This window comes from Schistocerca nitens, chromosome 5 (assembly GCF_023898315.1).
Source record: "Schistocerca nitens isolate TAMUIC-IGC-003100 chromosome 5, iqSchNite1.1, whole genome shotgun sequence".
Lineage (NCBI taxonomy): Eukaryota > Metazoa > Arthropoda > Insecta > Orthoptera > Acrididae > Schistocerca > Schistocerca nitens.
In genome coordinates, this window is record NC_064618.1 from 495,495,036 (window position 1) to 495,521,221 (window position 26,186).

Here is a 26,186-nt window from a genome sequence, read left to right on the forward strand (position 1 = left end):
CGTGCTGCCCTCAGTGGTGAAAGTAAAAGATCATCTAGTCATTGAGTATCGAATGACGCTGTCGATTTCGCTGTGATTATATAATTTTAATAACGGTATTCCAGTTTTTATCCAGCTGAAAGCCGTTGTCACGATTTATAAGATTATCGGCAAGACATATTTCCACTGATTCCACGGAATCCCAAAATCTGGAAACCGGAGCTAAAATTTTTGTTTCATTGTGTTCCATTGAATGTCCCAAAGAAATACAGTGCCCTGCTACTGCCAATTTTGACAGTTGGCGCAGACAGGTGTATCTTTCATGTTCTGCACATCGTTCATGGACAGTTCTTGTCGTCTGGCCAATATATGCAGAGCCACATTCACAGGGAATTTTGTAGATGCCTGCTTTCTTCAATTGCTTCAATTGTAAATCGTCTTTAACGGATCCAACCAGGGTCCGGTTCTTTGCTGGTGGAAGGAAGATAACCTCGATTTTATTTTTCTTCAGTAATCGCCCTACTTTCGACGACACATTCCCGGCGTATGGAAGGGATGCAGTTGATTTGTATTCGTCATCATCGTGCTCAGTGTGTTGCTTCTTGTTATGACAGTTGCGCATGGCCTTCCTTATTTGGCGTGAAGTGTAGCCATTCTCTTTAAAAACCTTCTCCAAGCGTTCTAATTCTGCACGGAGGTTTTCATCATCCGATATTACGTGCGCTCGATGTAGTAAGGTACTGAGAACACCGGCTGTTTGCGCTGGGTGGTGGCAGCTTGATGCCTGGAGATACAGATCTGTGTGAGTTGGTTTCCTGTACACAGAATGTCCTAATGACCCATCATTTTTACGGCGTACTGGTATGTCTAGAAATGGTAAAGTGCCATCTTTTGCAATCTCCATCATGAATTTGATATTCTCATATAATTAGTTTGTGATGAAGGAATTTCTCCAGTTCCTGTCTGCCATGAGACCATACAACAAAAGTATCATCTACGTACCGCCAGAAGACCGTAGGCTTTAAAAGAGCAGACTCGAGTGCTTTCTCCTCAAAGTCAGCCATAAAGAGATTACCTACCACAGGGGACAAAGGGCTCCCCATGGCGACGCCGTCTGTTTGTTCAAAGAATTCGTCATTGAATAAGAAGTATGTTGAGGAGAGTACATGTTCAAACAAGGCTGTCATTTGTGCACTGAATAAGTTACCAATAAGATGTAACGATTCCATTAAAGGCACTTTGGTAAAAAGTGAGACCACATCGAAGCTAACTAATAAATTCGAGCTGCTAAGCTTAACTTCCTTCAAGCGACTGACAAAATCCTCGGAATTACGTATATGGTGGCAACACTTACCCACATGCGGCTTTACTAGTGAGGCTAGATATTTTGCTGTAGAATAGGTCGCAGCACCAATATTAATCACTATTAATCGTAGTGGGGCACCATCCTTGTGTATCTTGGGAAGACCATAGAGTCTTGGTGGTACTGCATTGTGTGGTCTCAATCTCTTGAGAACTTGTTCAGGTAGAGAAAGTCGTTCAAAAGAGTGGCAGTTTTCCTTTATATTCGTTTTGTTGGGTCCTTTTCAATTCTGCGTTTAGCTCCGGTTTCCAGATTTTGGGATTCCGTAATCAAAGAATCAGTGGAAATATGTCTTGCCGATAATCTTATAAATCGTGACAACGGCTTTCAGCTGGATAAAAACTGGAATCCTGTTATTAAAATTATACAGTCACAGCGGAATCGACAGCGTCATTCGATACTCAATGACTAGATGATCTTTTACTTTCACCACTGAGGGCAGCACGTACAACTCGGCTATGCCGTGCATGTCAACACCTGGCGCATGCGCTGTTGGATGCCAGTACATTTTGCATGTGTGAGATTCGACATAAATATCGTGACTGCACCTGGGCTCTTCAGTAGTTGTGTACTCACCTGATGATGGCTGGACGTCTCTGGGCCAAAATATCGTGGCAGAATGTTGACGGGATCCGGCTGCATACCCGGAAATTATTAGAATACTGTAGCTGCTGGCGTGACCCAGTTGAGCATGCTTCATGCTGGCTGAAACTGGCACTGCATCTTTACAGGAACATTTCTCACAGTCTGGATGACTTCAGGAAGATCACTGTACAAGATCTGGACAAGCTTGAGCAGCAACATCTCGACCAAATGAATGGTATGCAAGGTAGATCCAATTGTGTTACAATGCATGGGGTGAAGCAACACTGTTTTGAATGTTCCCAGCAACTGCTTTTTAGTTCACAAATGTGCAAAGATGTGTACTTTCTAACTGATTGCCTTTCTTTTAGTTATTTTATTTTTATATCAGGGTAATTGTACAACCCACCACCCCCACCCCCTGCCAAAAAAGAAGCTTATTCTTTCATTTCCTTCTGCCATTGAATCTAATCCCACACATATTTGCAGATATGTAGCTGATACAAAACGTTTTCCCAACATTTTATTAACACTGAACTCTGGTGGCTCATACCAGTCACACACTACCTTTTAGGGCATCTACTAATAAGCACATGGTGTGTAATATGATTGAATATCTGCCAGACATCTTCCACAGAGTGAATGTTTGCTGCTGACTGCTCAGGAAGTTTCTAATGATTTTCCCATAACACTTGTTAAGTAGGAACGCAGGTCTACTCTAAATGATTAATTTATTTTGAAAGCTCTATATTTTCCAAAGGATTACATGTACAAATTGATGCATGAATAAAACTGTAGACCCAACAAGTTGGCATTTTGCACTCTACAAATGACTCCGAGTGCCCTTCTGGTCACACAACACACGTGCAAGTGATAGTGAAGTTCATTCCATACCTTACGTAACAACATCACATCAGTGGCCGTCAGAGCACCATTAATGTGTTCTCATAGCTGTCCCAGTGTTCTTGGCAGTGGAGGTACATAAACATGGTCCTTGAAGGACACCCCCCCCCCCCCCCCCCCATAGGAAAAAGTCACAAGATGTTAGGTGAGGAGACCTTGGGGGCCAAGGAACAGAGCCACACCACCTTCACCACTATGCCAATCCAATGCTGCGAATGTTCATTGTATAGGTAGGGATACATCGTTGCTGCGATGAGGGGGGTGCCCCATCTTGTTGGAAAGTTCAACATATCAAGATAAGAAGTGCCTGTCACAGAAGAAAAACAAGCAGTACAGCTTCACCTGTGACATTACACAGAAAAAATTAACCTTCGGTGAATCTTGTTCATGTGCCAAAATTTTGTGAGGTTTTACAGTGGCCCACACTCTCACATTGTGCTGATTTACCTTTTCCAAATAAATGGCAGGTTGCTTCATCACTAAACACACAAAAACTCTTTTCTTGCTTTCTCACTATTTTGTGAAGACACTGTGCTATTACACTGGTGTGTACAATGCAAACTCAGTGAGTTTATGGTTCTATTCATGCATCAGTAATATAATACTTTGTAAAATATAGAACTCTGAAAACAAATGAATCATTTAGAATAGCCCTATGTGTTTGTACCTTGCTTAACTTTTTATTCATCATTAATGAATGATTTAAATAAATTTCAAGAAAAACATTTAATATAGCATTGCAAGATTCTTTGTCCCTGCTTCTTGTTCTAAGTACATTTCTCTCCCAACTACAGCAATCCCCCATGACTGTGGCATGGTTGGGGAATTTACACATGATGTTCTTCATTTCCATGTGACCATAATTGTCAGATAAACTACTTATTATAGCCTACACATTTAAATCACAAAGGTTTTTTGGTCCTAAAAACAATGCCCATTGCACCATGACCTTCAATTCATGTTGCTGGAAGCATTAGTGTGAGAAATAATGCAGAGCTGGATATTTCCTGATGGAGACCTGTAAACAGTCACTGCTAATAACTTGTGTGTTTCCAGATTGGCTATACTGATACAGCTATAAAAGAGCTTCTAAACTCTCTGTATATTATTTTTCTGGGCTTGGACCCCATGTAAGGGTTGCGTGTATACAGGTGTTTCCCCATTTTCTTCAGTACTTGTGCTGTAATGTGACATTACCTCGTGTCCATCTAGATGTGTGTGTTAACATCAGTGATTTACACATGATATTCTTATAAGCACAACGTATCAGCTGACATTGCATATGTTCTTCCATTTCATGTTAGCAGTTCATACATTTTCTTTCAGCTTTTATATATGTTTACTGAACACACTAAATGAGAATTCTTTGAGATCCAAGATTTTGTCCAATTTTCAGTTTTATGCTTTGCTATTAGGTTTCAACTGTAGCTACACTTACTCTGCAGCTCTGTCTGTCGGAAGAATTTACCTTAAAACAGGTGTAGTAAAAATACAGAAAATTGCTTCAATATTATTGATACTATTATTGTAAGACTGGATGTAGCAGTGAGGCATGTAAGTATTGTCATACAAGAATACGCAGATGCAGACTATATCACTTTTTATGCTACCAAATGAAAGACCCATTCTCCTGAGCAAAATGACCCATTCTCCTGAGCAACTCTCCAGCTCTGTGTTAATATTTCCCAAAGAACAATCAACACTTATTACAGCACAGAAAGTGTAACACAATCTTCACATTAGTATGAGAAGTATTCTCAGAAATGTTTCTGGTGTGATCTTGAGGTGTATATTGGGATTACAGCTCAGACTGTTGTCTGCAACCTCACGTAATATATGGTGTACTGTACTGTGGCTTTCCCTAAAAAGCCTCAATCACAGGTTACATCAATGAACCCTATATCTGGCTCCTAGTTACTGGGTAATAATTACTCAAAGTAATAATAACAATAGCTTCCCTTTTCATGTGGTAACTTCTCACTTTGCAGACCATAAACTTTTGCTTTGAAGTGTCACTTCAGTATAATGTCTATTTACATGTCAGCTTATAATGGACTAACCAAATATGTTTGTTCCTCTTACTGTTGTGGTCACATTAAAAGTTTTTAAACTACTTTCCTAATGGGGTGCTTAGTTGACAATCATATCCGTGAAGGAAAACATATTACTGTTTTTGTCTTACATAATTTTGTGTGGCAAGCCTTTCAATTGAACACCTCTTTGGCGAGTTACATGTCCTGAACCTACCCCAGTAATCCTACCAGGGAAAGTGGACGTACAGTTTATGATGCAATTCGAATAACATGTTGTTCATGGCAAATACTCACAGTTAATTTTATTGAGGAGTAAAAGGTTGCTTAGAGGCAGACAGAAAAGTTTCTGTCATATGACTGGGATTTGATCCCACAACCGCTCAGTTTTCAGACACACACTGTATTCTGTCTTCAAGGGTTGGGGTTGGGTTGTTTAGGGGAAGAGACCAAACAGCGAGGTTATCGGTCTCATCGGATTAGGGAAGGAAGTCGGCCGTGCCCTTTCAAAGGATCCATCTCGGCATTTGCCTGGAGCGATTTAGGGAAATTACGGAAAACCTAAATCAGGATGGCCAGATGCGGGATTGAACCGTCGTCCTCCCGAATGCGAGTCCCTTGTGCTAGCCACTGCGCCACCTCGCTCGGTGACACACACTATACCACTAGACCTGACTTTCGTCTTACAAAATAAGCCATCTTTCAGAACACACAGTCTGTATAAAAAGTATCGGGAACAATTTTTTCCTGACCTGACTGTACAGTGCACTGCACTATAACCATTCATGTTCAATGATGGGAGAGGTATGGCCTTCAAAACACACCAATCACCAGTCACATGCAAGCGTTCATTGAGGAGAGATGGTGTTTTTAGTGGAACCTTGTCAAGTGAACTGGTGCAAATGTAAAATACTGTGAACGATCGAACGGCAGTACACCATCAAATTTTGTGTTGGTATGGGAAATCAGATATGGAGACATCGGCCATGATTCGACAAGTGTTCAACTATGAAAGCATCTCACAAACTGAAATTTTTTAATTGTCATAGAGGGAGACCAAGAGACGAATACACCAAGCATATTCAGAAGGATGTAGGTTGCAGTAGGTACTGGGAGATGAAGAAGCTTGCACAGGATAGAGTAGCATGGAGAGCTGCATCAAACCAGTCTCAGGACTGAAGACCACAACAACAACAACAACAACAACAACAACAACAACAAGCCCTTCAAAGACAGCCGAGAGAGTGTGGAATACGAGCCCCGTGCCGGACAGACATTGACATCTAGAACTGACAGCAATGTGCTCGGTGTGCTTGAAGAACTGAATTCATACTATCAGTTAAGTGTGAGCATCGTTGCAGATGCAGTTGGCATTGATAGTACACACCATTATCACTGAAGATTTGGTGATGTGAAAAATCTGTGCTAAACTTGTCCCAACGGTCTTGACATACGACCAAAAACAGAGGCCAGTGTCTGCTTGTGAAGATCTTTCATAATTTGTTGAAGACCAAGGCTTTTTGGACAACATAATCTTGGAAGGCAAAACTTGGATGTTCAAATACGACCTGAAAACAAAGCAGCAAAGTTCCGAATGGCACACTGCTCCATCGCCTCATCTGAAAAGGGCTTGAATGAGCAGATCCAGAGTGAAAGCAATGCCATTGTTTTCTCTGATGCCACGTGCGTGATCCACTACAAATTTGTACGTGAAGGGCAGACTGTGGATGGTGCTTTTTACCTAGAAGTGCTAAAAAGACAAGAGAAGTGTCAACCGGGTGAGGCCAGCCATTGCCAGAAATTGGAAACTGCATCACAACAATGCACCCAGCCACGTCTGCTCCAAGGTGACCAACCGCCTGATGATAAACAGCATCACGATGATTCCCCAATCCCCTTACAGTCCCAACTTGGCACCAGCTGACTACACATCACTATGAGGACCCTGAGTGCCGTCACGGAATCTTGCACCCATACTCTTAAGATCCTTTCGGAATCCACCTATCAGGTAGCCTTCAAGTTGTGGAAAAGCTGCTGGAAAAAGTGTGTCAACACTCAAGGGCTGTACTTCGAAGAATTTTAAGTCATTGTACCAGTGTCTCGAATAAATCCATTTTTCCAAAACTTTTCCATGTACTTTTTATACAAAACCTGTATGTTTGTCACCCAGTGCTAACATTATAGGACTGTTGGACAGTAATGTTGTTACATAACACTATTCCCCGACACACTACAAGGAATATACTGTTAGCTACATATGAAAATGAGACATTCTTCTGTTAATGAATGTTAGTATGGATGCTGTTGTTAATGTTTTCAACACAATCAAAATTCTGAAGACACTAATCTAAGAATAAGAGGACAATGTAAGTTGTATATGTTTGTGATATGTTTATTACATTACAGTTTGACCCCTCTTTTCTGAGTGAAGACATTGCATGTTGCATAAACTGGCAATAACATGCAGGTAGAGAAAAATGTGCATGTTTTCTGTTCAGTTTATACACAGTGCAGAAAACATTTATGAGATCTGTCACTTATTCACTCATTTCTGTCTTGCAAAATATGCTTCACTTCATACATTTCTTTGTCAGGAATCATACAGTAGGGAGCTTAGTGTAGCGTGATGTTGTTACTACTGTGCTAGCAATATGTAGATGACCTCACAGGACGACTGTCACATAACATTCCAGCAGGCCTTCATTGTCTTAAAGACAGCAATTAAAAAAAAAGTCAGTCAGTCTGATTATCTTCTAGTATATTTCTTAGGTTTTTCTGTGTGTACTTAGCTTTTTATTAACACCATTGTTTTAAGTAGATTGTTAAGTATTCTAATATTTGTACCTTATGTTGTTTATTTTGAGAGTGTGTGTACTGTTTGCATATCGCTGAAAGTTCTCTTTTTTGTTGGCACCATTTTTCAGGACTGCCTGTGTGGATTAGTGGCTAATAAAGCTCACTAACATAAGGTTTTTTTTTTCCTAGTGAGAATCTAAATTTTTTCTCTAAGTTAAGTCAGGTTTGCGAAGACATTTGAAGTACGAAGCTGCAGCAGTGACATGAAAGTCACAGAAGTAGCATAAAATTGAAAATTGGTGTTTCACATGAGAATTCCATCCACTACTTCCTCCTGTAAATAAACTTAGCATAGACTTTCCTTTATGATGATTTAAAATGAATACTGCAAAATTAACTAACATTTAATCTTTTTTCATCATTTTCAGTTCCTCGTTGCAGAACTGAATACGTTTTACTTGAAGTTTGTGATGTGGATTCCACCAGAACACTACTTTAACCTTGTACGCTTGTTTTTCATATTACTTTGGGGTGCTGTATCAATGCGGGAAGTCTTCCAGTATTTGGATGATCCGTGAGTACATATAGCTGTTACATTTTTTAAAAGCAGTTTCTAAGTGCAGTTACATGTACTTGTGTGACGAATATTTTTTTCCCACGAGTTCATTTCTGTGTAAACGTTTTGTTGAAAATGGATAGGCTGTATGCTCTGCTGAAAATGTATAAACTGAGATTAGTTTGTGGTTTACAGCCTCATTTAAGTTTGTAGCGGATATGCGTGGAATTCTGCAACAAGTATGTATGCCATTAAATTAGAAGAACTTGGACATAGGCACAGAAAGCCTGAAGTAAAAACAAAGACAAGATATCCAGTTATCCACACACACACACACACACACACACACACACACACAGTCTCTCTCTCTCTCTCTCTCTCTCTCTCTCTCTCTCTCTCTCTCTTGAGTTAACAATAATAGCAGATCCCAATCAGAGTGCACTACATAATCTGTAGATTCCACAAAAGCAAAATATGGCTCCAGTCAGAAACCGACTCATTCCTCTTCATTGTTATTGTAATTTGTTGTTTTTACATTGAAATAGGTTGTTTTTGCCTCCGATATTCCAAATCTGTTTTGACTTTTGATAGTTCTGTGTTAGCAAAGGAGTTTGTTTCCAGCTAAACTGCAATGATGGGCATGTCCTTGTAAATTGTATGGTGATGCAGTTGGTGCTCCCATTGCCCAAATGAGGTGTAATGAGTTTATATATTTTTAGCACTGTACTTGTGTTTGCCAGCAGTATTTAGAGCCAATGTATTGAGTTTTATGTGAGCATACAGAGTTTCTAGGAAAACTTTTACTTGCTAAACATGACAGTGGTCAAGAAGGTAGATGTAATAATACAGACAATGGGGAATTAAAGAGGAATAGAAATGTGATTGCTGAGCTTAAATCAATCTAGAGCACACACTGTAAATAACACAAGAGTGGCAGCAGCTGCACAAACAAAGGATTTGTGGCTGAAGTGCTTTTGCCACACTTCTTGTAAATCAGGTGATTTCAAAGAATAGGATTCACTAGTGCAAAGAATACAGCATCTGGGCTGCAGAGCAATGAAACTTTTGGTCAATTTATTCTACTTTTTGCTGTTCCCTACTAGAGAATGTGTCAATGTTCAGGGTGGTTATAATGAAACTTTCATTGCTTGAGCCAGTGTAGATGGATAATTATTTGCCATATGGATAACCAACTTTATAGGAACAATATTCACGCTGTGCGCTCCAGGGGTTGTGTTGTTAGTAGTGTTCATGTCATTACTTGTCGTTATGTGCTGGTACTGGAACAGCAATGTAGGATTGAAATACAAGCATCAGTGTGCATTACAGTTCTGCACAGTCAACATAGGTCTGGGGAAGGTAAGCATGGTTTCACTCATAAAGTTTTAGTGGTCCTCTTTCTGCACATGGTTGAAGAACGTGACTTGGAAATTCAAATTAACGGGTGATTTGTGAATTGCTCCTGGTAGAGGCCGATGGCCTATTGCACCACAAATTGTTGAAGTTATTTTTGGCATAGCTGAGAATGCTGGACACAGTGTGCGATCTTCAAGCAGTGCTCGAGCTGTGTCATGACAGATGAACTTTCCATAGTCACCGTGCAAAAAGTGGTGCAAAGAATAGTGAAATGGTGTGTCCAGTGCAGTTACAGGGTTTCATGGATGCAGATAGTCATCACATTGAGCAACATTTGTAACCTGGAAAGTAAATATGGTACACAATCAACAAATGTTACCTTCTCATGTGGAAATTAAAATGTGTCTCTTTCAGTTGTTTATTCATTATTTCTCTTCTGTGTGTTCTTACAGAGGTTTCTACAGTGTTTCATTGTTTTATGATCACTCGTTTTTCATGGGGGTCCTTTTCAAGTAGCAAAAGTTTAATTATAATCACCCTGTGTGAAGAACATAATGTGAAGCATAGAATTGAAACAGGATTTCTTTCACTCATGTAAGTGGATGAGCAGCACCTGCACCATTGAATGTAGTCTTTCAAAATTATTTCAAAAGCCCTCATTACTATTCCATTCTAGATATGACAGAAATCAAGCTTCAGAAATGAGGTATTCATATTATTTGGTCCAACTGCATTATACTCCTTTTAGCTGCTTAATAATGTAGGAGGTTGGCTAATGCACTTGCGGTCATGTACTGCAGAGTGATTCAGTGATACTGAAAGAACATTTTTATAACCAAAGATCTATTTTGTTATCATTCTATGCAAAACCTAAACAAAATACATACTTGCTATCCTCAAGACACATTTAATTAATTTGTAGCTTGTGTTTGAATACTGAGAAAAAGTATTTGGTACATTATATTACTTGCAAGAACTGGACAGTGTTTGTATTGTGATTTTTGAGAGCACAGTTAAAAGATATGAGTTTCTTGAGACACTATTAATGGTACAGGTATGAAGCACTAATAACTTTACATAGTGTGACTTCACAAAACCAAATGAACATTCTCCTGACATTTAGCAAGCCCTTTTTTTGTTAGGTGACAATGATGTTGTCTATTTTGATTGTTGTTCGGTTTCAGAATCATAACTGCCGTGAGAGGTCACCATTAATGAACTTGTGGAAAAATTCTGGCTCAATTTGGAGCTGTTCTTTCAAAGTACAGCTTGCGTGTACTCAACTTTATGTTTGTAGATGAGTTAGAAGCCAAGGCACAGATTTAGCAATGACCCTTCTCATTCCCAGATCTTTGATTAAAATTTTCTGAACTAAATGTGAAGACAAGCCAGTTAACTCTGTCATGTGTTCATAATCAGTTGTTGGTCTTCAAGCGTACTCCACAAATTTTGTAGACTTTTTGTCTGTCTTCGAAATTAATAGTGTCCAGAATGAGACTTGTCAAGTTGCCATTTTTGTAAGATTAACCCTCTGGCACATAGCGTCCACTACAGTGCACAGTTGGTAATGGTTGGTTCTTCAGTGTTTTCTATCAGGCAAATGCACACGGTCAACTGCAGTGGGCACTTCCTGCTAGTGTTGTGCCCTACATGCATTTGCAGCCTCATGACTGATTGAAAATACCAGAAAAGTAACCATTGAAAGCTGTCCACTGCAGTGAAATTCATGCACCACAGGGTTAATTTTTTTTCATATTATCATCCCTCTAAGCTGGTTTCAACATCACAACAGTTTTGTGACTTTTTCTTGAGGATGAAGCAGAATTTCACAGCTGCATTTAGTTCACTTACACATGCTGTTGTAAAATAAAAAAAAGAAGAGAGTAAAACAGCTGCAGTGAGACTAGAGGCAGTATTGAATCTACAAGAAGTGTACAATACACCCATAACAAGAAAAATGCATACTAAGTAAGCATCACCTGGGACAGCACTATTTTAGGATGTATTCCTTTATACTCAGTGAGTGTATCAGGAATTCTATGCTGTAAGACACTACCCTGTTGCTAGAGTAAGGTACACAGGCGTGTAGTAGGCATGCACAACATCAGAACTGGAACATAGTAAGTGGTTCTAAAACAATGAAGAATACATGTTACTATAAATCGATAAAGCAGGAGTAAGCCATTAAATATTTTGGAAGGTTGTCAGGTAAAAGCAAAAGCAGTAAGTACATATTTAAGGTGGGAATGTTGGTCAAACAAGGACATACAGAAAACATAGCTCAGCTGGTGGTATTAGGAAACAACACAATGTGGTTGAGTGATTAAATAAAAAATGAGGTAAGAGAAGAAAATTGGTTGATTAATGGAAGAATGAGAGAGAACATCAAAAAGATTGGCAGTCAAAACACGTAGCAAACAGAACACCATTAACAAATTTGTCTTGAAAAACTAATGCTCATTAAGATTTCAGTATTCTTTATTGTAAAAAATAATTAATGAACATGTGATTTTATTACAATAATGTTTTTTTTCCCAAAACGAGCATTGAATAGTAGAGTTAAACATGGCCAGTTGATTTTTATAAATAATATGTCAATGATTTTCTGCAAGTGAACACCAAAGAATCTTTTCATAATGTAAAATGATTTCTTGTTAGTATTGGACACTTGCATATGTCAGTAGAAACTTCTGACTTCTGAAGAATGATTATAAGCTTGAGTTGTATATCCGTCTGAGAAAGAACGGCATGTAGTAACCTTACAGAAATGTGATTATGTGTTACTTCTCTATGATCAGATCCAGTTCTATCCTCTTCTCCTTCTCTTGCATGTTGCATTGTGCGACTTTTCATGTGGGCTCAAAAAAAAAAAAAAGTAGTGGAATGTCATAATAGGGTGATGTAACAGCTGCTTTCTTCCATTTTTGTTCATTTTTAGTTGGTTAGACTGTGCAAGTGTCAATAAGTATGCTGTACACTCAGTAAAAACACGTAAATTTCTGATGGAAGTATTTTTTTTTTTCCTCGTGGTGATAATGACTGGCAATGAAAACTGAGGAGCACTAAGAGCTGTGAAAGGAGATATAAAAAGTTTCGGTCACTCTTTACAAAGTGTCAAGAGAGAGGGATAAAGAAGTTAGTGTACATCATAGCTGAGAAGTTAGCTTTAATTAAAATGGTGGTCAGAGTAATAGGACACAAGGCAGAGAGTAAACAAACACAGCATACCTGAGGATTATGTGTGAGTTAGACAAATGTCTGTTTTCATACATCCAAAACTATCAGTGCCTTCTCTTTTAAACCCTTTGTGTCTTCAATTTCAGAATTTGGTTATCGTAGTTTAAATCTCTTAACCTACTAATACCATAAGGAAAGTTCTGACAGAATGTAAATAATTTAGGAGTAAAGGGGACCTTTCACTGAATATCAGAAGCATTGAGCTGTCAACACACACACACAAAAGAGAAAGAAAACTTCTAGCTTTCGGAATAAATCCTTTGATGAGCTAGAGTAAAATACACATACAAAACAAAACACGTTAATGTGCGCACGCGTACGCACACACACAAACACACACACACACACACACCTCTGTCCTTACATTATGATAGCTGGACATACAGTATAACATCGCTTTTATGTTCCTGGAATTAACGTTTTTCCACCGTTTACAACATTTTTTTCACTCCTGGCAAATTTCCTATGTTCACACTGTTAATTCGCATCCAATTTTATGTTAATATACTTATAATTTTCCCAGAATTTATGTTTTATGAAACAGTGTTCATGGAGAGAAAACTGACGTAATTGATATAAAATGACACAGGCATGGCGTTGGTCTTTAAGCGGTGTTTACAATCGTTATACATTTAAGTTTCTTGAAACTATGACACTCTACTCAAAAGATATGAATTGGTAAGAGTTGGTACAATTCGTACTTTATTTCCTTCTGCTGCCAACCCCTAATCGGCATAGTGACTGATGGGAGTAACTACATTCATTCGAGTAATAACCAATGACAAGTTTTTAGTCTCTACTGCACATGTGCAACTTCATGACTGTTGCTCTCGTCATGATGGCTGAAAATCACATTTCACGTGTGTTGTTGTTTGGACACTTGTGTAGTGCTAGTTGACACCTGTGCATTGCTTAAATGTTTCTGGTTTAAATAATGAAACACTGCACCAGTTAAGTATTCTTTCATGCTTAGTAAAATGTGTTTTGAGAATTTATTCTCATTGTGAAGTACAAATATTTACATAAATATTTTTGTGATTTTTCACACAAAAACCTTGTGTGCGCGTGCACGTGCAGTACCTATTTGTATGGCACCTAGATAGCAAGAGATGCATACCATCACATATGCAACCATAACACAAAATACTTATGTAAACATTTGCACTTGACAATAGGAATAAATTCAAGGAAAACATCTTTCTAAGCATCAAAAAATACATAAGTGATGCAGCATTTCATTAGTTAGATAATGAATTACACAATTGCAGACCTTTCCAAAACATCGATTGTGGTGAACGAGATTAAGTAAAGTGTTTCTACTTCCCAGACAGTTAACTAGTTCCATTTACATCAGCGGGTAAACATAGTAGGAAATTCAGGAAACCTTTTTTGGATAATAAACAAGTCTCTAACAAGTATTTTGATGTCTATTATGTACCTATATCAAAATAAACTATGACAATGCGAGGGCGGATCCAATACATAACTACTACCACTTAAAAAGTTATTTCCCACATTTTACTGCATATTTCACCATTTTTTGAAGTCTCTTGAGAAGTATAAAAGTAGGACTTCACTGTGTGTACATGTGTGTGAATTTTAATCTGGCTTATCAAAGTATTCATTCTGAAAGCTAGCAAGTTTTCCTTCGTTTTTGTGCCTGCCTGTCGATGACTCAATGCTTCAGCTATTTGGTGAGTGGTCTCTTTCACTAAACTACTTACTTTCAAAGTCTTTCTGTAATGTTATGTAACATGTGTGAGGGATTGACTCTACAAATATCACATTGTAGGAACCTTATAGATTTCTTTACAAATATTTGTATGTTTAGATGTTATCCATGGTATTTAATTTATTTGTTGTCTCTGTGCCATCGGTCAAAATAAGATGTTATATTTATTCCATGAATCTGTTCACTACTTCAGATTCTGAAAAATCTACATTATTTAGAATTATCATTTACCAGTGTTATGATTGCATCATCACTACTACCACCATCATCGCCATCACAATAATTTAATTGTGTTAATTTCTGCATTTTCAGTTATTAGTAAATGCATGTTATAGACAAATTATTAGCATTTGATCTTGGCATGATTGTATGTATATTTTCTGCAACAACAATGGGAACATGTAGCCAGAAATAACAAGAGAAATATAGCTTAGGAGACATAAATCTCTACAGATTTTTGTGCACAGACAGTGAAGAAATGACAAAGTTGTACTATCAGGTTGCCTGACTAAAACAGTAGAGTGCAGAAGGTAATGCTATGGAAGATGGTGAGGACGGTCAAGCTTTAAAATTGTTTCTAGTATCTTTCATTATGTCTCTGTTATAGCACTTTATTATGCCTTGTCAGTTGTATACAGTTTGTACATAGAAATTCTAGTCCTTGTGTGCAGTACCACCAGTTCAACATAAACCTAACTGTGTATAAACACATTGTGTTCTTCAATGTAAATGTATGTGCCCAGCATTATGGTAGTTCCATTATTTTCAAACAACTGTTTCTGCACTTAACAAACAATTGATCTAGAGTTGAATTTTCTAGTAGTATGTTGCATCTTCTCCATAAGGTGGTGTATAAAATACCGATCTATTGAGACAGAACCAACTGCCGTTGTGTGTGGACATGGGTAGGGAGAAGGGGAGCAGCAGCAGGAGCAGGAGTAAAGAGAATGCTTTGCTCCTGTTGCCATGGCATAACGGGTTAGTTCAGCATGTCACTTGACTGGGATAACATCAGAAATTGTATTACCAATTTGTGTGCAGTCAAGCACACGATAAACAATATGCGCAATATCTGTGCATTTCATTATGGGCAGATCACGCATTTCTAGAGAAATTCAGAGATGCAGGCGCAGGGCTTGTCATGTGCTACTGTGTCAAAAATGTATCAGAAGAACCATCATTTGGGGGAAACCATCACTAAGAGTGTCAGCTGCTGTAGCCAAACAACATATTGATAAAAGAGGTCAAAATCAAGTATTGCATATGGCAATGACAGATAGACTGGCTGCAGTGAAGTATCACTCCCCATTACAATACTGGACACTAGCACTGATGACGACAGCTGCCTGTGATCAGCCAGATCAGCCAGAACCAAGACCCCACTATGTGATACTGAACTGACCACCCCTATGTATCTACATTTGCTTGCCACGTCTCATAAGGCACAGAGATTAGCATGGGTGCAGAAGCACTGCCATTGGACACTTGAAATTTACCTGGACTGATAAGTTGTGGTCATATTGATACTCACTGGTGATGGGGTATGACTATATTGGAAACCACATATAGTGATGAATCCTGCCAACAGATTATCTTTCAGGCAGGTGGTGGAGGTACTCTTCTACCTCATATGATTTCATGGAATGAAATGGGTCCATCCCCCTTGACACATCTGCCATCGTCTTTTGCCAGCAATTGGTAGTGGACCTACTGTCTGCACATGTGGCTCTGTGTGGTTATTTACAGCACCCTGTATGTGACATGCATTTTTAACAAGAGAGGATGCTAAACTAACACAGTCAGATTATGTCAGAATGATATGAAGAACACCGTATGGATATGAGGTGGCTTATGTTGTGCATCTGGTCACATGACCCCAATCCTATTGATCACCCTCATTCATCTGCTGCAGTAATGATGTTTATTCTACAAGTTTGGTGCTTTTTTTCTCATTGCTACTTTGTCATAAATGTTCTGTGTGTTGCCTTCTCCTTCTAGTAGAGTGGAAGAGATTTGATTGTATTGTATTGTAAATTTTAATCAGTTTGATCTCTCACTACTGGCTACATGGTTTGTGAGTTCATTCTCTTTCATTCACTTGTTTCTGACGCTCTGTATATGGCCCTTTCCAAGACCTCTATGTGTTGGTCCTCTCTTGGTCCTTGCAAAGAAACAGTGTATTCAGTATCACACTTAGATCATTAGATTATTTGGTTTGTGATCTGGTTGAAGCAGAATATTAGCTTAAAGGAAAAAGACAGATCGGGATCAAACCAGAATAGGAAAAGAAGAATTCTGCTTATAGGCATCAGCCAAGGGAGGGGCGTGGGCCAGCAGCTTCAGGAGGAATTAGGTGCAGTGTACTAGGTGACAAGTTTTGTGAAACCAAGTGCTAGTTTTAGCCAGGTGACAGAAAACTTAGGTCAGCTATGCAGGGACTTTGAGAAGGAACATCAGGTAATTATAGTTGGGGAGCAGGAAACAGCCTGGCTATGAATCCAAGATACAGTATTAGGCATGACCTGGATAAAATAGGAGCAGAAACTGAACACACAAATGTGGGATTTGTGGAGGTCTTTCAGCCCCATGATCAGCCCTGGGTAAACACTACTGTAAGGCATGTTAACACTGAGCTGAACAGGATGCTCCAGACACCAGCAAAATCTCACGTAAGTGTAGTTCCAGTAAATCCTATTGGTAGGTGGGGATACACTACACCTGGCCTGCACCTGAATAGGATGGGGAAAAATAAGTTAGCTTCTCTATTTGCAGAAACTGTAAGGGGGTCCAAAGTCTCGCAAGGGGTTATCCCTGTGGTTAATGGGTCCAGGCAGACAGGTTTTTTTTAGATTAAATCCAAAGTCCAGACACATGAAAATCAAGCTAAACAGAATAAAAGAAACTTGATGTACAGTAAATAGGGGTAAAGCTAAGGGCAGTATCAACTTTCTTCATCAACATATCAGGGGAATAAAAAATAAAGTAGATGAGCTATTAGTGTGTTTATATGATCTCAAAAATAAGAATGAGATTGATACACTCTGTCTGTCTGAACACAATGTAACTGTGGGCATGGATAGTGTAGTATAAGTGGGTATAATTTAGCATCTTACACTTGTAGATCTAGGATGGGTAAAGGAGGAGTTGCCATTTTCATAAAACAAGGGTATAAATGCAAAACTGCAAAAGTAAGCAAATTTTGTGTTGATCAGCACTTTAAGGTTTCTGCGTGTGAACTTCAGCTAGATAATGTAGTATTGATATTAGCAACAGTGTACAGGTTCCCATTAGGAGACTGGGAGCTGTTCATAAAAAAATTTGACTCCCTGTTATGCTGTCTGTCAGACAAAAAGAAGAAGTTATTAATCTGTGGTGATTTCAGTGTAAACTTTCTAAGTAATTCTGATAGGAAAAGTGAACTAGAAGTGTTATTAACAACATATAACTTAGAATCAGTGATCAATTTCCCTACACGTATAGCTCAAGACAGTAGCACGCTAATAGATAATGTATTTGTACAGAAAGAGGATGTAAAACACACATGCTTTCCCTGTGGTAAATGGATTGTCAGACCATGATGCACAACTGATTAACTTACAAAACCTAACAGGGTTACAGTTCGGAAAACAATAAATAAATGTGTGAGGTCAATCAACCCGGTATCTATAGAGCACTTCAGAGAAAGCTTAAGAAATGTTAATTGGGGAGATGTATATAATGAGTCAAATGGTAATGATAAATGCAAAATATTTCTTGATAAATTTATATCCCTTTTTGAACATTGTTTCCCAAAGAAAATTACTAAATGTAATACCACACACTTTTCAAAGAAACCTTGAATTACTACAAGTATTAAAGTGTCTTCAGAAAGAAAAAGCAAACTGTATGAGACAGCAAGAACTAGTAAAGATCCAGAAGTAGTTGTACACTATAAAAATTATTGTAACATACTGAAAAAGTTGTAAGGAAATCACGAAATATGTATGTTAGAGCAGAAATTAACAACTCTGGCAATAAAATAAAATCAATATGGAATGTTGTTAGAAGGGAGACAGGAAAAGTAACCACTGGGGTAGGTAATATTACTATTAAAGAGAACGAGACCATCCGAAGCAACAGTACACAAGTAGCTAATGTATTTAACAACCATTTCTTAAGTGAAGGAGAAAAAAATCGGCGAGAACAGTTCAAAAGAAAAAGACAGGCAGTACATGGAAGAGCCTGTTTGGAAAAAAATTTAGTGAGATTACCGTAAGTTTCATGTAGCAACCTCTTGTGAAGTGAAATTATTAAATCTTTGAAAAATAAATGTTTTGATGGAGTAGATGACATGTCTAATGAGATTAAAATAATGTGGAGCAATTACAGCTGATGTTCTGAGTCACATATGAAATGCATCACTAACTCAAGTTATTTTCCCAGACAGGTTAAAATATGCCATTGTCAGGCCTCTCTACAAAAAGAGGGACACCACAGATGTCAATAATTATTGGCCACTATCACTGCTTACAGCATTTTCAAAAATCTTCGAGAAAGTAATGTACTCGAGTGGTTAGCCATCTCAACAGTAATGGGATACTTAGTAAATCACAGTTTGGATTTCAAAAATGCTGTTCCACTGAGACAGCAATATACAATTTCACTCTCCATGTAATAGAGTCTTTAAATAGTAAAATGTCACCAATAGGAATTTTCTGTGTGTAGCCCAAAGCATTTGATTGTGTGAACCGTGACATTATGTTACAGAAATTACAATTCTATGGTATAAATGGAATAGCATACTAGTGGTTTAAGTCATACCTACAGAACAGGAAGCAAAAAGTTTCCTTATATGGGTCAAGTGATTTAAATAAGTTTGCCACTTCATCTAACTGGGGTGAATTACATTAGGTGTTCCACAGGGTTCAATCATGGGTCCCCTTCTGTTCTTGATACGTGTGAACGATCTCCCATCCTATCTGAAACAGGAAGCTGAACTGACACTGTTTGCTGATGATACACGCATCATTAATAATCCAGTAAAAGAAACTCCAACTGAAAATGATACAAATAAAGTCTTTGGAAAAGTCATTAATTGGTTTTCTGCAAATGGGCTTGCCCTAAACTTTGAAAAAACATAGTACATCGAATTTTCTGCTGCAAAAAGTACAGTCCCTTCAATAAATATAACACATCAACAGAAGTCAGTAGACAGGGTAGAGCATATTAAGTTTTTGGATGTACATATAGATGAGAATCTTAATTGGAAAATTCATGTTTTGAATCTTCTAAAGCAACTAGGTTCAGCAACTTTTGCAATCAGAATAATTGCCAATTTTGAGGATATGGAAATTACTAAGCTAACATACTTTGCATACTTTCACACTCTGATGTCATATGGAATAATATTTTGGGGGTAACTCAACATTTAGACAAAAAGCATTCACTGCTCAAAAGAAAGTGGTTAGAATAATGTGTGGGATTCATAGTCGTACATCTTCTAGACATCTTTTTAAAAGATTGGGAATTCTTACAACAGCCTCACAGTACATTTACTCACTAATGAAATTTGTTTTCAACAACATGGACCAGTTTAAAAACAACAGTGACATTCATGATTATAATACAAGAAAAAAGAAAGACTTACTCTATCAAACTTCCTGGCAGATTAAAACTGTATGCCAGACCGAGACTCGAACACAGGAGAGCTTCTGTGAAGTTTGGAATGTAGGAGATGAGGTACTGGCGGAATTAAAGCTGTGAGGACAGGGCGTGAGTCATGCTTGGGTAGCTCAGTAGGTAGAGCACTTGCCCGCGATAGGTACAGGTCCCGAGTTCGAGCCTCGGTCCGGCACACAGTTTTAATCTGCCAGGAAGTTTAATATCAGTGTACACTCCGCTGTAGAGTGAAAATTTCATTCTACTTACACTATCCTTTACTCAACCTATCTTTGGCAAATATAGGGGTAAAATATGCTGCTATAAAAATGTTTGACAAATTACCAAGTGAAATAAAATGTCTGACAGACAGCAGTAATAGCTTCAAAAATAAATTGAAAACATATCTCCTTGACGACTCCTTCTATACCATAGATGAATTCTTGAATAGGAATAAATAAATCTATAAATATAGTATATGCATTTTGTGCCATTTAAGGGAATTGGGTGAATAATAGAAATATTAGTCTTTAACTCTATATTGTAATATATATGTATATATTTATTTAAAAAATCTTGTTTCATATGTGCATTTCTTGTGCCCTCGACACGTTCCACATCATAACGGCTACCGTACTGTGCAATTGATCAATGGAACACGCATCCAACTAACTAACTAACTAAGCCCCCCATGAAGTTCAGCTCATACTGCACTCATCTGAAGTTAACCAGAAAATGATGTACATCAGTATGACTGCAAATCTCTATTTTAGACTACAAAATTATGTCATCATCTAAAACAAAACAAAAAAATTTCTCATGAAGCTTGTGGATCACTGGCGTATGCCTTATTAGGCTAAAACAGTTTTGACATTGAAAAATAGTTGGAGGACTCTCATTGAGTAAAAACTGAAGGCTAGTTTTGCTCTTCTACTTTGGAATGACTTGTGTGTATAACAGAGATACGTCGCCATGAAAGTAGAATACCTAACAAATATTTTCCTTTTAAGTAATACAAAGTATGTAATAGGTTTGTGAAAATGCAATTTTTCCAGCTTTCATAGCCAGACCTTCGTGTCATCTGCTAGGCACACTGTACATTTGTTTATCGTAGCAGAATGTTGCCTGAAGTTCTAATTTTCTATTAACTATGTCCAGACCAGGAATGTGTAAAAGGTCCTGAGGCAGCTGCACAGTTTCCTTAACAAGACACTTAAATCTAGCTGAAAATATAAGCTGTTTTGGCATTTAATACCACGTCAGCAGTATTACATTTCCCGCATCAGAACTCTAGTAAAATGGTGGCTTCTGCATAAAGTACAAGAATCTGGGAGCAGATTGAATGTGCAGCATTTATATCTTTAAATGCTTTCATTAGTTTTCCACAACAGATCAGTGAATGAAAGGAAATAAAATATTGGTAGCCAGTGACATCCTTACATTTCAATTTTAGTGCACCAAACAAACAAAACAAAACAAAACATCCAAAGTACTCCATATGGAACAGGTAAGTAATGTCAACTTTTAGATTTCAGTCCAGCCAGGTCTTCATATCTCACTGTGGGTGAGAGTAGCCAATGCAGGATGAAAATGTGGTGATAGGATGGTCTTCCAGATACCCAACAGGGAAATAAGTTCAATAGATTGTTCTCTGGTGACAGCAGTAAAGCAGTGAAATAGTAATGGGGCACTGGAAGGCCCTTGTGTCTAGATCTCCTGTTGACATACTTGAAATTAAACACTGGAAAAACCAGGATGGAATGTAACAATATTATGAGAAGGAAAGTTGCTACTCACCATATAGCGGAGATGCTGAGACGCAGATAGGCACAACAAACGCAACTCTCACACACGACTGCAGTCTCAGGCAACTGAAACCACCACTTGTGTGTGTGTGTGTGTGTGTGTGTGTGTGTGTGTGTGTGTGTGTGTGCTCATATGTGCGCATATGTGCTTCTGCTGTTGATGAAGGCCAATGACGGAAGCTTTAATTGTGAAAGTCTTTTTGTTGTGTCTATCTGTGACTCAGCATCTACGCTATATGGTGAGTGACATACTTGAAATGTTGTTATGTCTCCATAGTAAGAGGGGATGCCTTTTCTGATATTCCTTTTGTATCAACTGAATATTTTGCTTTTCATATTGTGTTAATATAGTCTGCATATTTCGATATCAGAAGACTCCATAAGTTGAGCACATTGGACTTCATTGACCTGAAGCAAAGAAAATAAAGTAATGTAGAATGATGCTTCTGTCATAAATTCATTAATATTGTTGAGAAAAATATTTTTTTTTGGCAAGTTTGTGTTACTATTACAGTTGCAGAAAGACTAATTCTCTTTGAATAAAAACATTTTATAATTATTAAGTCACAGACAACTGCCACTCATTTCTCAAATAAGTAGTGAGTGTTATACCCTGAATAGAAAAGTTTGAATTATTCATTTAAATAAATTTCGTTTTAGCTTCATCCTGCAGTTCGGTCAAAAAACAAATTTCAGTTTTATAATTTAGAACAAATTTATTCATAAAATAAGAACTCAGCCCTGTTTATTTACTCTTCCTTTATGTATAATAGTCTGTGTTAATGTAATAGTTAACATGGATTCTATGCTATGGCTGGCAGACGAAAAAAAGTCTCACTGTGGGAGTGTGGGTTTGGATGCCTGTGTGTGTGTGTGTGTGTGTGTGTGTGTGTGTGTGTGTGTTTCTTATTTTGCTACAAAAAGAGTAAGAGCCTAAAAGCTAGTGTGAATACTGTTTTCTGTTATGTGTATCTATGTGCCACATGTCAGTCTGCTATAGGGGAGTGGTTGGATTTTTCTTATTTTATGTACGGTTGTATATATGTACATTTTTCACACTGGTGCCTATTAGATGTTGTGATTCATTAGAGTGTATTAAGGTAATTTTAGTTGAATTTTCTGTCAGTGCTTGGCAGAATGTGATGGGGGGGGGGGGGGGGGAAGACTTCCTAATGTTCTGCAAAATTATATTTATTTCATTTGTTAAATTTTCATTTGTGCATAGTGGAACATGATAATAATATTAAAAAGGAAAAAACTTTATAATGCTGTGCAAAATTATATTTATTTGATTACGAACCAGCTTTTGACTTCTCAGACCATCTTCAGGTGACAACTGAATGTTACAAACATAGATAAACATAGTGTACAACACAGATACTATTTGCATAGAAGATAGAAAAATGACAGTGTTTACATAGGAAAACATTACAGTAATTACATTAACTAAAAAATAGAGGCAAAAAAAGTTTTTGTGTGGAGATAAATTTAATAAATGATGAGAAATATTATAAATTTACAGTTTGAATCCAGTATTTGTAATGAAAACTTAATTTACCAAAGGAGAAAATGGAAATTCAGTCTGATCATTTAATACTAGGGTGGGCATTCTGCATCATGTGTTTGTTGATTTCCAGTAGGGTCATCTTTCTGTTTTTCTTGACAAATTGTAAAACACCACTTTCTACATCATATTAACAGTTGGTTTTCTGCTATAGGATATCATCAAAAGTCAAATCTTTGTTCCTTAATCACCAGCTTCTCTCATGTTCACATAGCCCAATTCCCACAGCTCTGTCTGATTGGCCAGTATGCACGTTTTCACACGACTTGCAACTGATTTTATATACACCATTCTGTTTTAATGTCAGCATTAAATCAAAGTGTAATTCATCAGCTCCAATGAGAGCTATCCACATCAGTGAGCGAATGTGGACAATATGAAGCTGGTACAGAATCTGTGATAACACAAGTTCACATTTAAAAGTTTGTCACTTGCTTATTACGACCGTCACACAGCCATGCAATTTCAGCAGTTTCGATCATTGATATGCATGAAGATGTAAATGCAAATGTTCACCAAATGTATCTCTGCCAAGAAGAAAAACTGTTGCAGTTAACAAAATATAAACCACTGAGAACGCCTGCCTGCAAACAACTGTTCGCTCATCAGATTACAAACTTATCAAATGTACCAGTTACTGAGGATTAGCTCAAAGTGTTAAATAAAGGTATTAAATATGCTCCATCATGCATGGTTTCTGAAAAACAGCTAGATGTGCTAAAACTGGATCTTGAGCTCGTGATAGGTGATGATGCTTCTTAAAAAACATTTGGTAGCCCATGATTGAAAAGCTACTGCTGCTTCTAGTGACAAACTCTTACGCAATGAAATCAGTACATTAAGCAAGTTAAAAAGGAATATAATCTTCAGCAATGTAATTGTCAAGCGAATAAATCGAGCTGTTTAGTTCTTTTGAACAAAGGAAGTATTATAGTCAGTCTGATGGCCTAGCTATGGGTTCACGTCTTAGTCCTATACTATCTGAAATTTTTGTGGACAATTTCAAATAAATTTTCTTGCAGAAAGAGCCATTGAATTGTAAAATTAAGTACTGGTTCAGATATGTCGATGAACTGCTGTGTGTATGTGTGGAGCAGTACCACTAGATGGTTAGATACATTACTACAGCATTTAAACTCACAATTCAGTTTACAATGGAGCTTGGAGATTCTTATATAAATTTCTTGGACCTTGATATAGGTATATAGGTATTAGTGCAACAAAACAAGTATCTTGCATTTACAGAAGAAACATAACTACTGATATGATGATCCCTGCAAGCTCCCAGCATCCACGCAGCCATTTGATGGTGCATCGCCTCATATCTGTCCCATTACCCAAATCAGTCTTTCTGACAAGACTGCTAACTGTCAAACAAATAGCTTCCAGCAATGGCTATAGCTTTGTTCTGGTTGACAGTATTCTACGAATAAAGAAAAATAAAATTACACCGCATCTGTACGCAGCCCAACTGCAGTCACTCCATAGTTTCAAAGCCTCGTGCAAAATTCCATACATTGGCAACATTTGAGACAATCTTGCAAGAAAGTTAAAGTCTTACAAGTACAGTCCTGTATTTTATAATACCAATAACATAACAAAAATTTTATGCAATAGTAAAGACAAATTGCAACCCTTGGCACAGAGTAGTGTATGTACATGGTGACAATTATTGAGCTATATGAAAAAAAAAATCGTAAATTAGTAACAAACTATGATGAGCACACACTGTGTTCAATGTGTAAACATCACTACAGATGTTCGGATTTAGGATATGATGTGTTCAATAAGCCTGCCATCATTGGCGATGATGTGGCGCAGATGAATAGCGAAATTCTGCATGACCCGCTGAAGTATCGGAACGTCAGTGCTGTTAATGACCTGCTAAGTGGCTGTTTTCAACTCAGCAATGGTTTTGGGGTTATTGCTGTACACCTAGTCTCTTTAGTATAGCCCCACAAAAAGGAGTAACAGGTGTTGAGAAACTGAGAATATGGTGGCCAATAGAGGTCTATACCAGTGGCATCTGGGTCCTGTAAAGGCAGAATGTGGTCCCTAAAGTGCTCCTCCAAGACGTCAAACACTCTCCTGCTTTGATGGGGTTGAGCTCCGCCTTGCATGAACCACATCTTGACAAAATTAGGGCAACTTTGGATAGTGAGGATAAAGTCATCTTTCAAAACCAAATATCGCACCGATCATTCCGTAACTGGACATTGCACACCACACAGCCACCCGAAATTCAGATTCTCAGTCCCCTAAATGTGCCAGTTTTGTTTATTGATGAATCCATCCAAATGAAAGTAGGCTAAATCACTAAACCAGACCATACATGCTCACACTAATTCCCAACATGGCCCGTGGCCAACCATGCAGTTTGAATGTCCTAACACAAACCATTCAGAAGTTATGAAAATTGTATTTCATATAGTTCAATAATTGCCAACCTGTAAAATCACTTGCAAACATTGTGAAAAAGTGTGTATTGGTCAGTCAGGCAGATCTTTGACAATTAGGCTATGTTAACACCAGAGAAGCTGGCAATTAAGGAAGAAAGATTTGACCTTTGCTGACCATCTTTCTGTAGAAAATCATTCATATGTGGTAGAATGTGAAGTTTTACATTCTGTCGAGAAAACTATAGAG

General features: G+C 37.8%; 1 protein-coding gene across 2 annotated transcripts in view; it reads left to right on the forward strand.

The window, feature by feature from the left end:
• The window catches only part of LOC126259820 (phosphatidylserine synthase 2-like), a 210,327-nt gene that overhangs the window by 95,858 nt on the left and 88,283 nt on the right, over positions 1 to 26,186 (forward strand). For both annotated transcript variants that reach the window (XR_007546563.1, XM_049956861.1), the window contains exon 8: positions 8,082 to 8,227. Coding sequence is in view for 1 of the 2 variants with exons in the window: in XM_049956861.1 (XP_049812818.1) it covers positions 8,082 to 8,227 (146 nt within the window). In the remaining variant the exon portion in view is untranslated. The remainder of the gene's footprint in view (positions 1 to 8,081; positions 8,228 to 26,186) is intronic.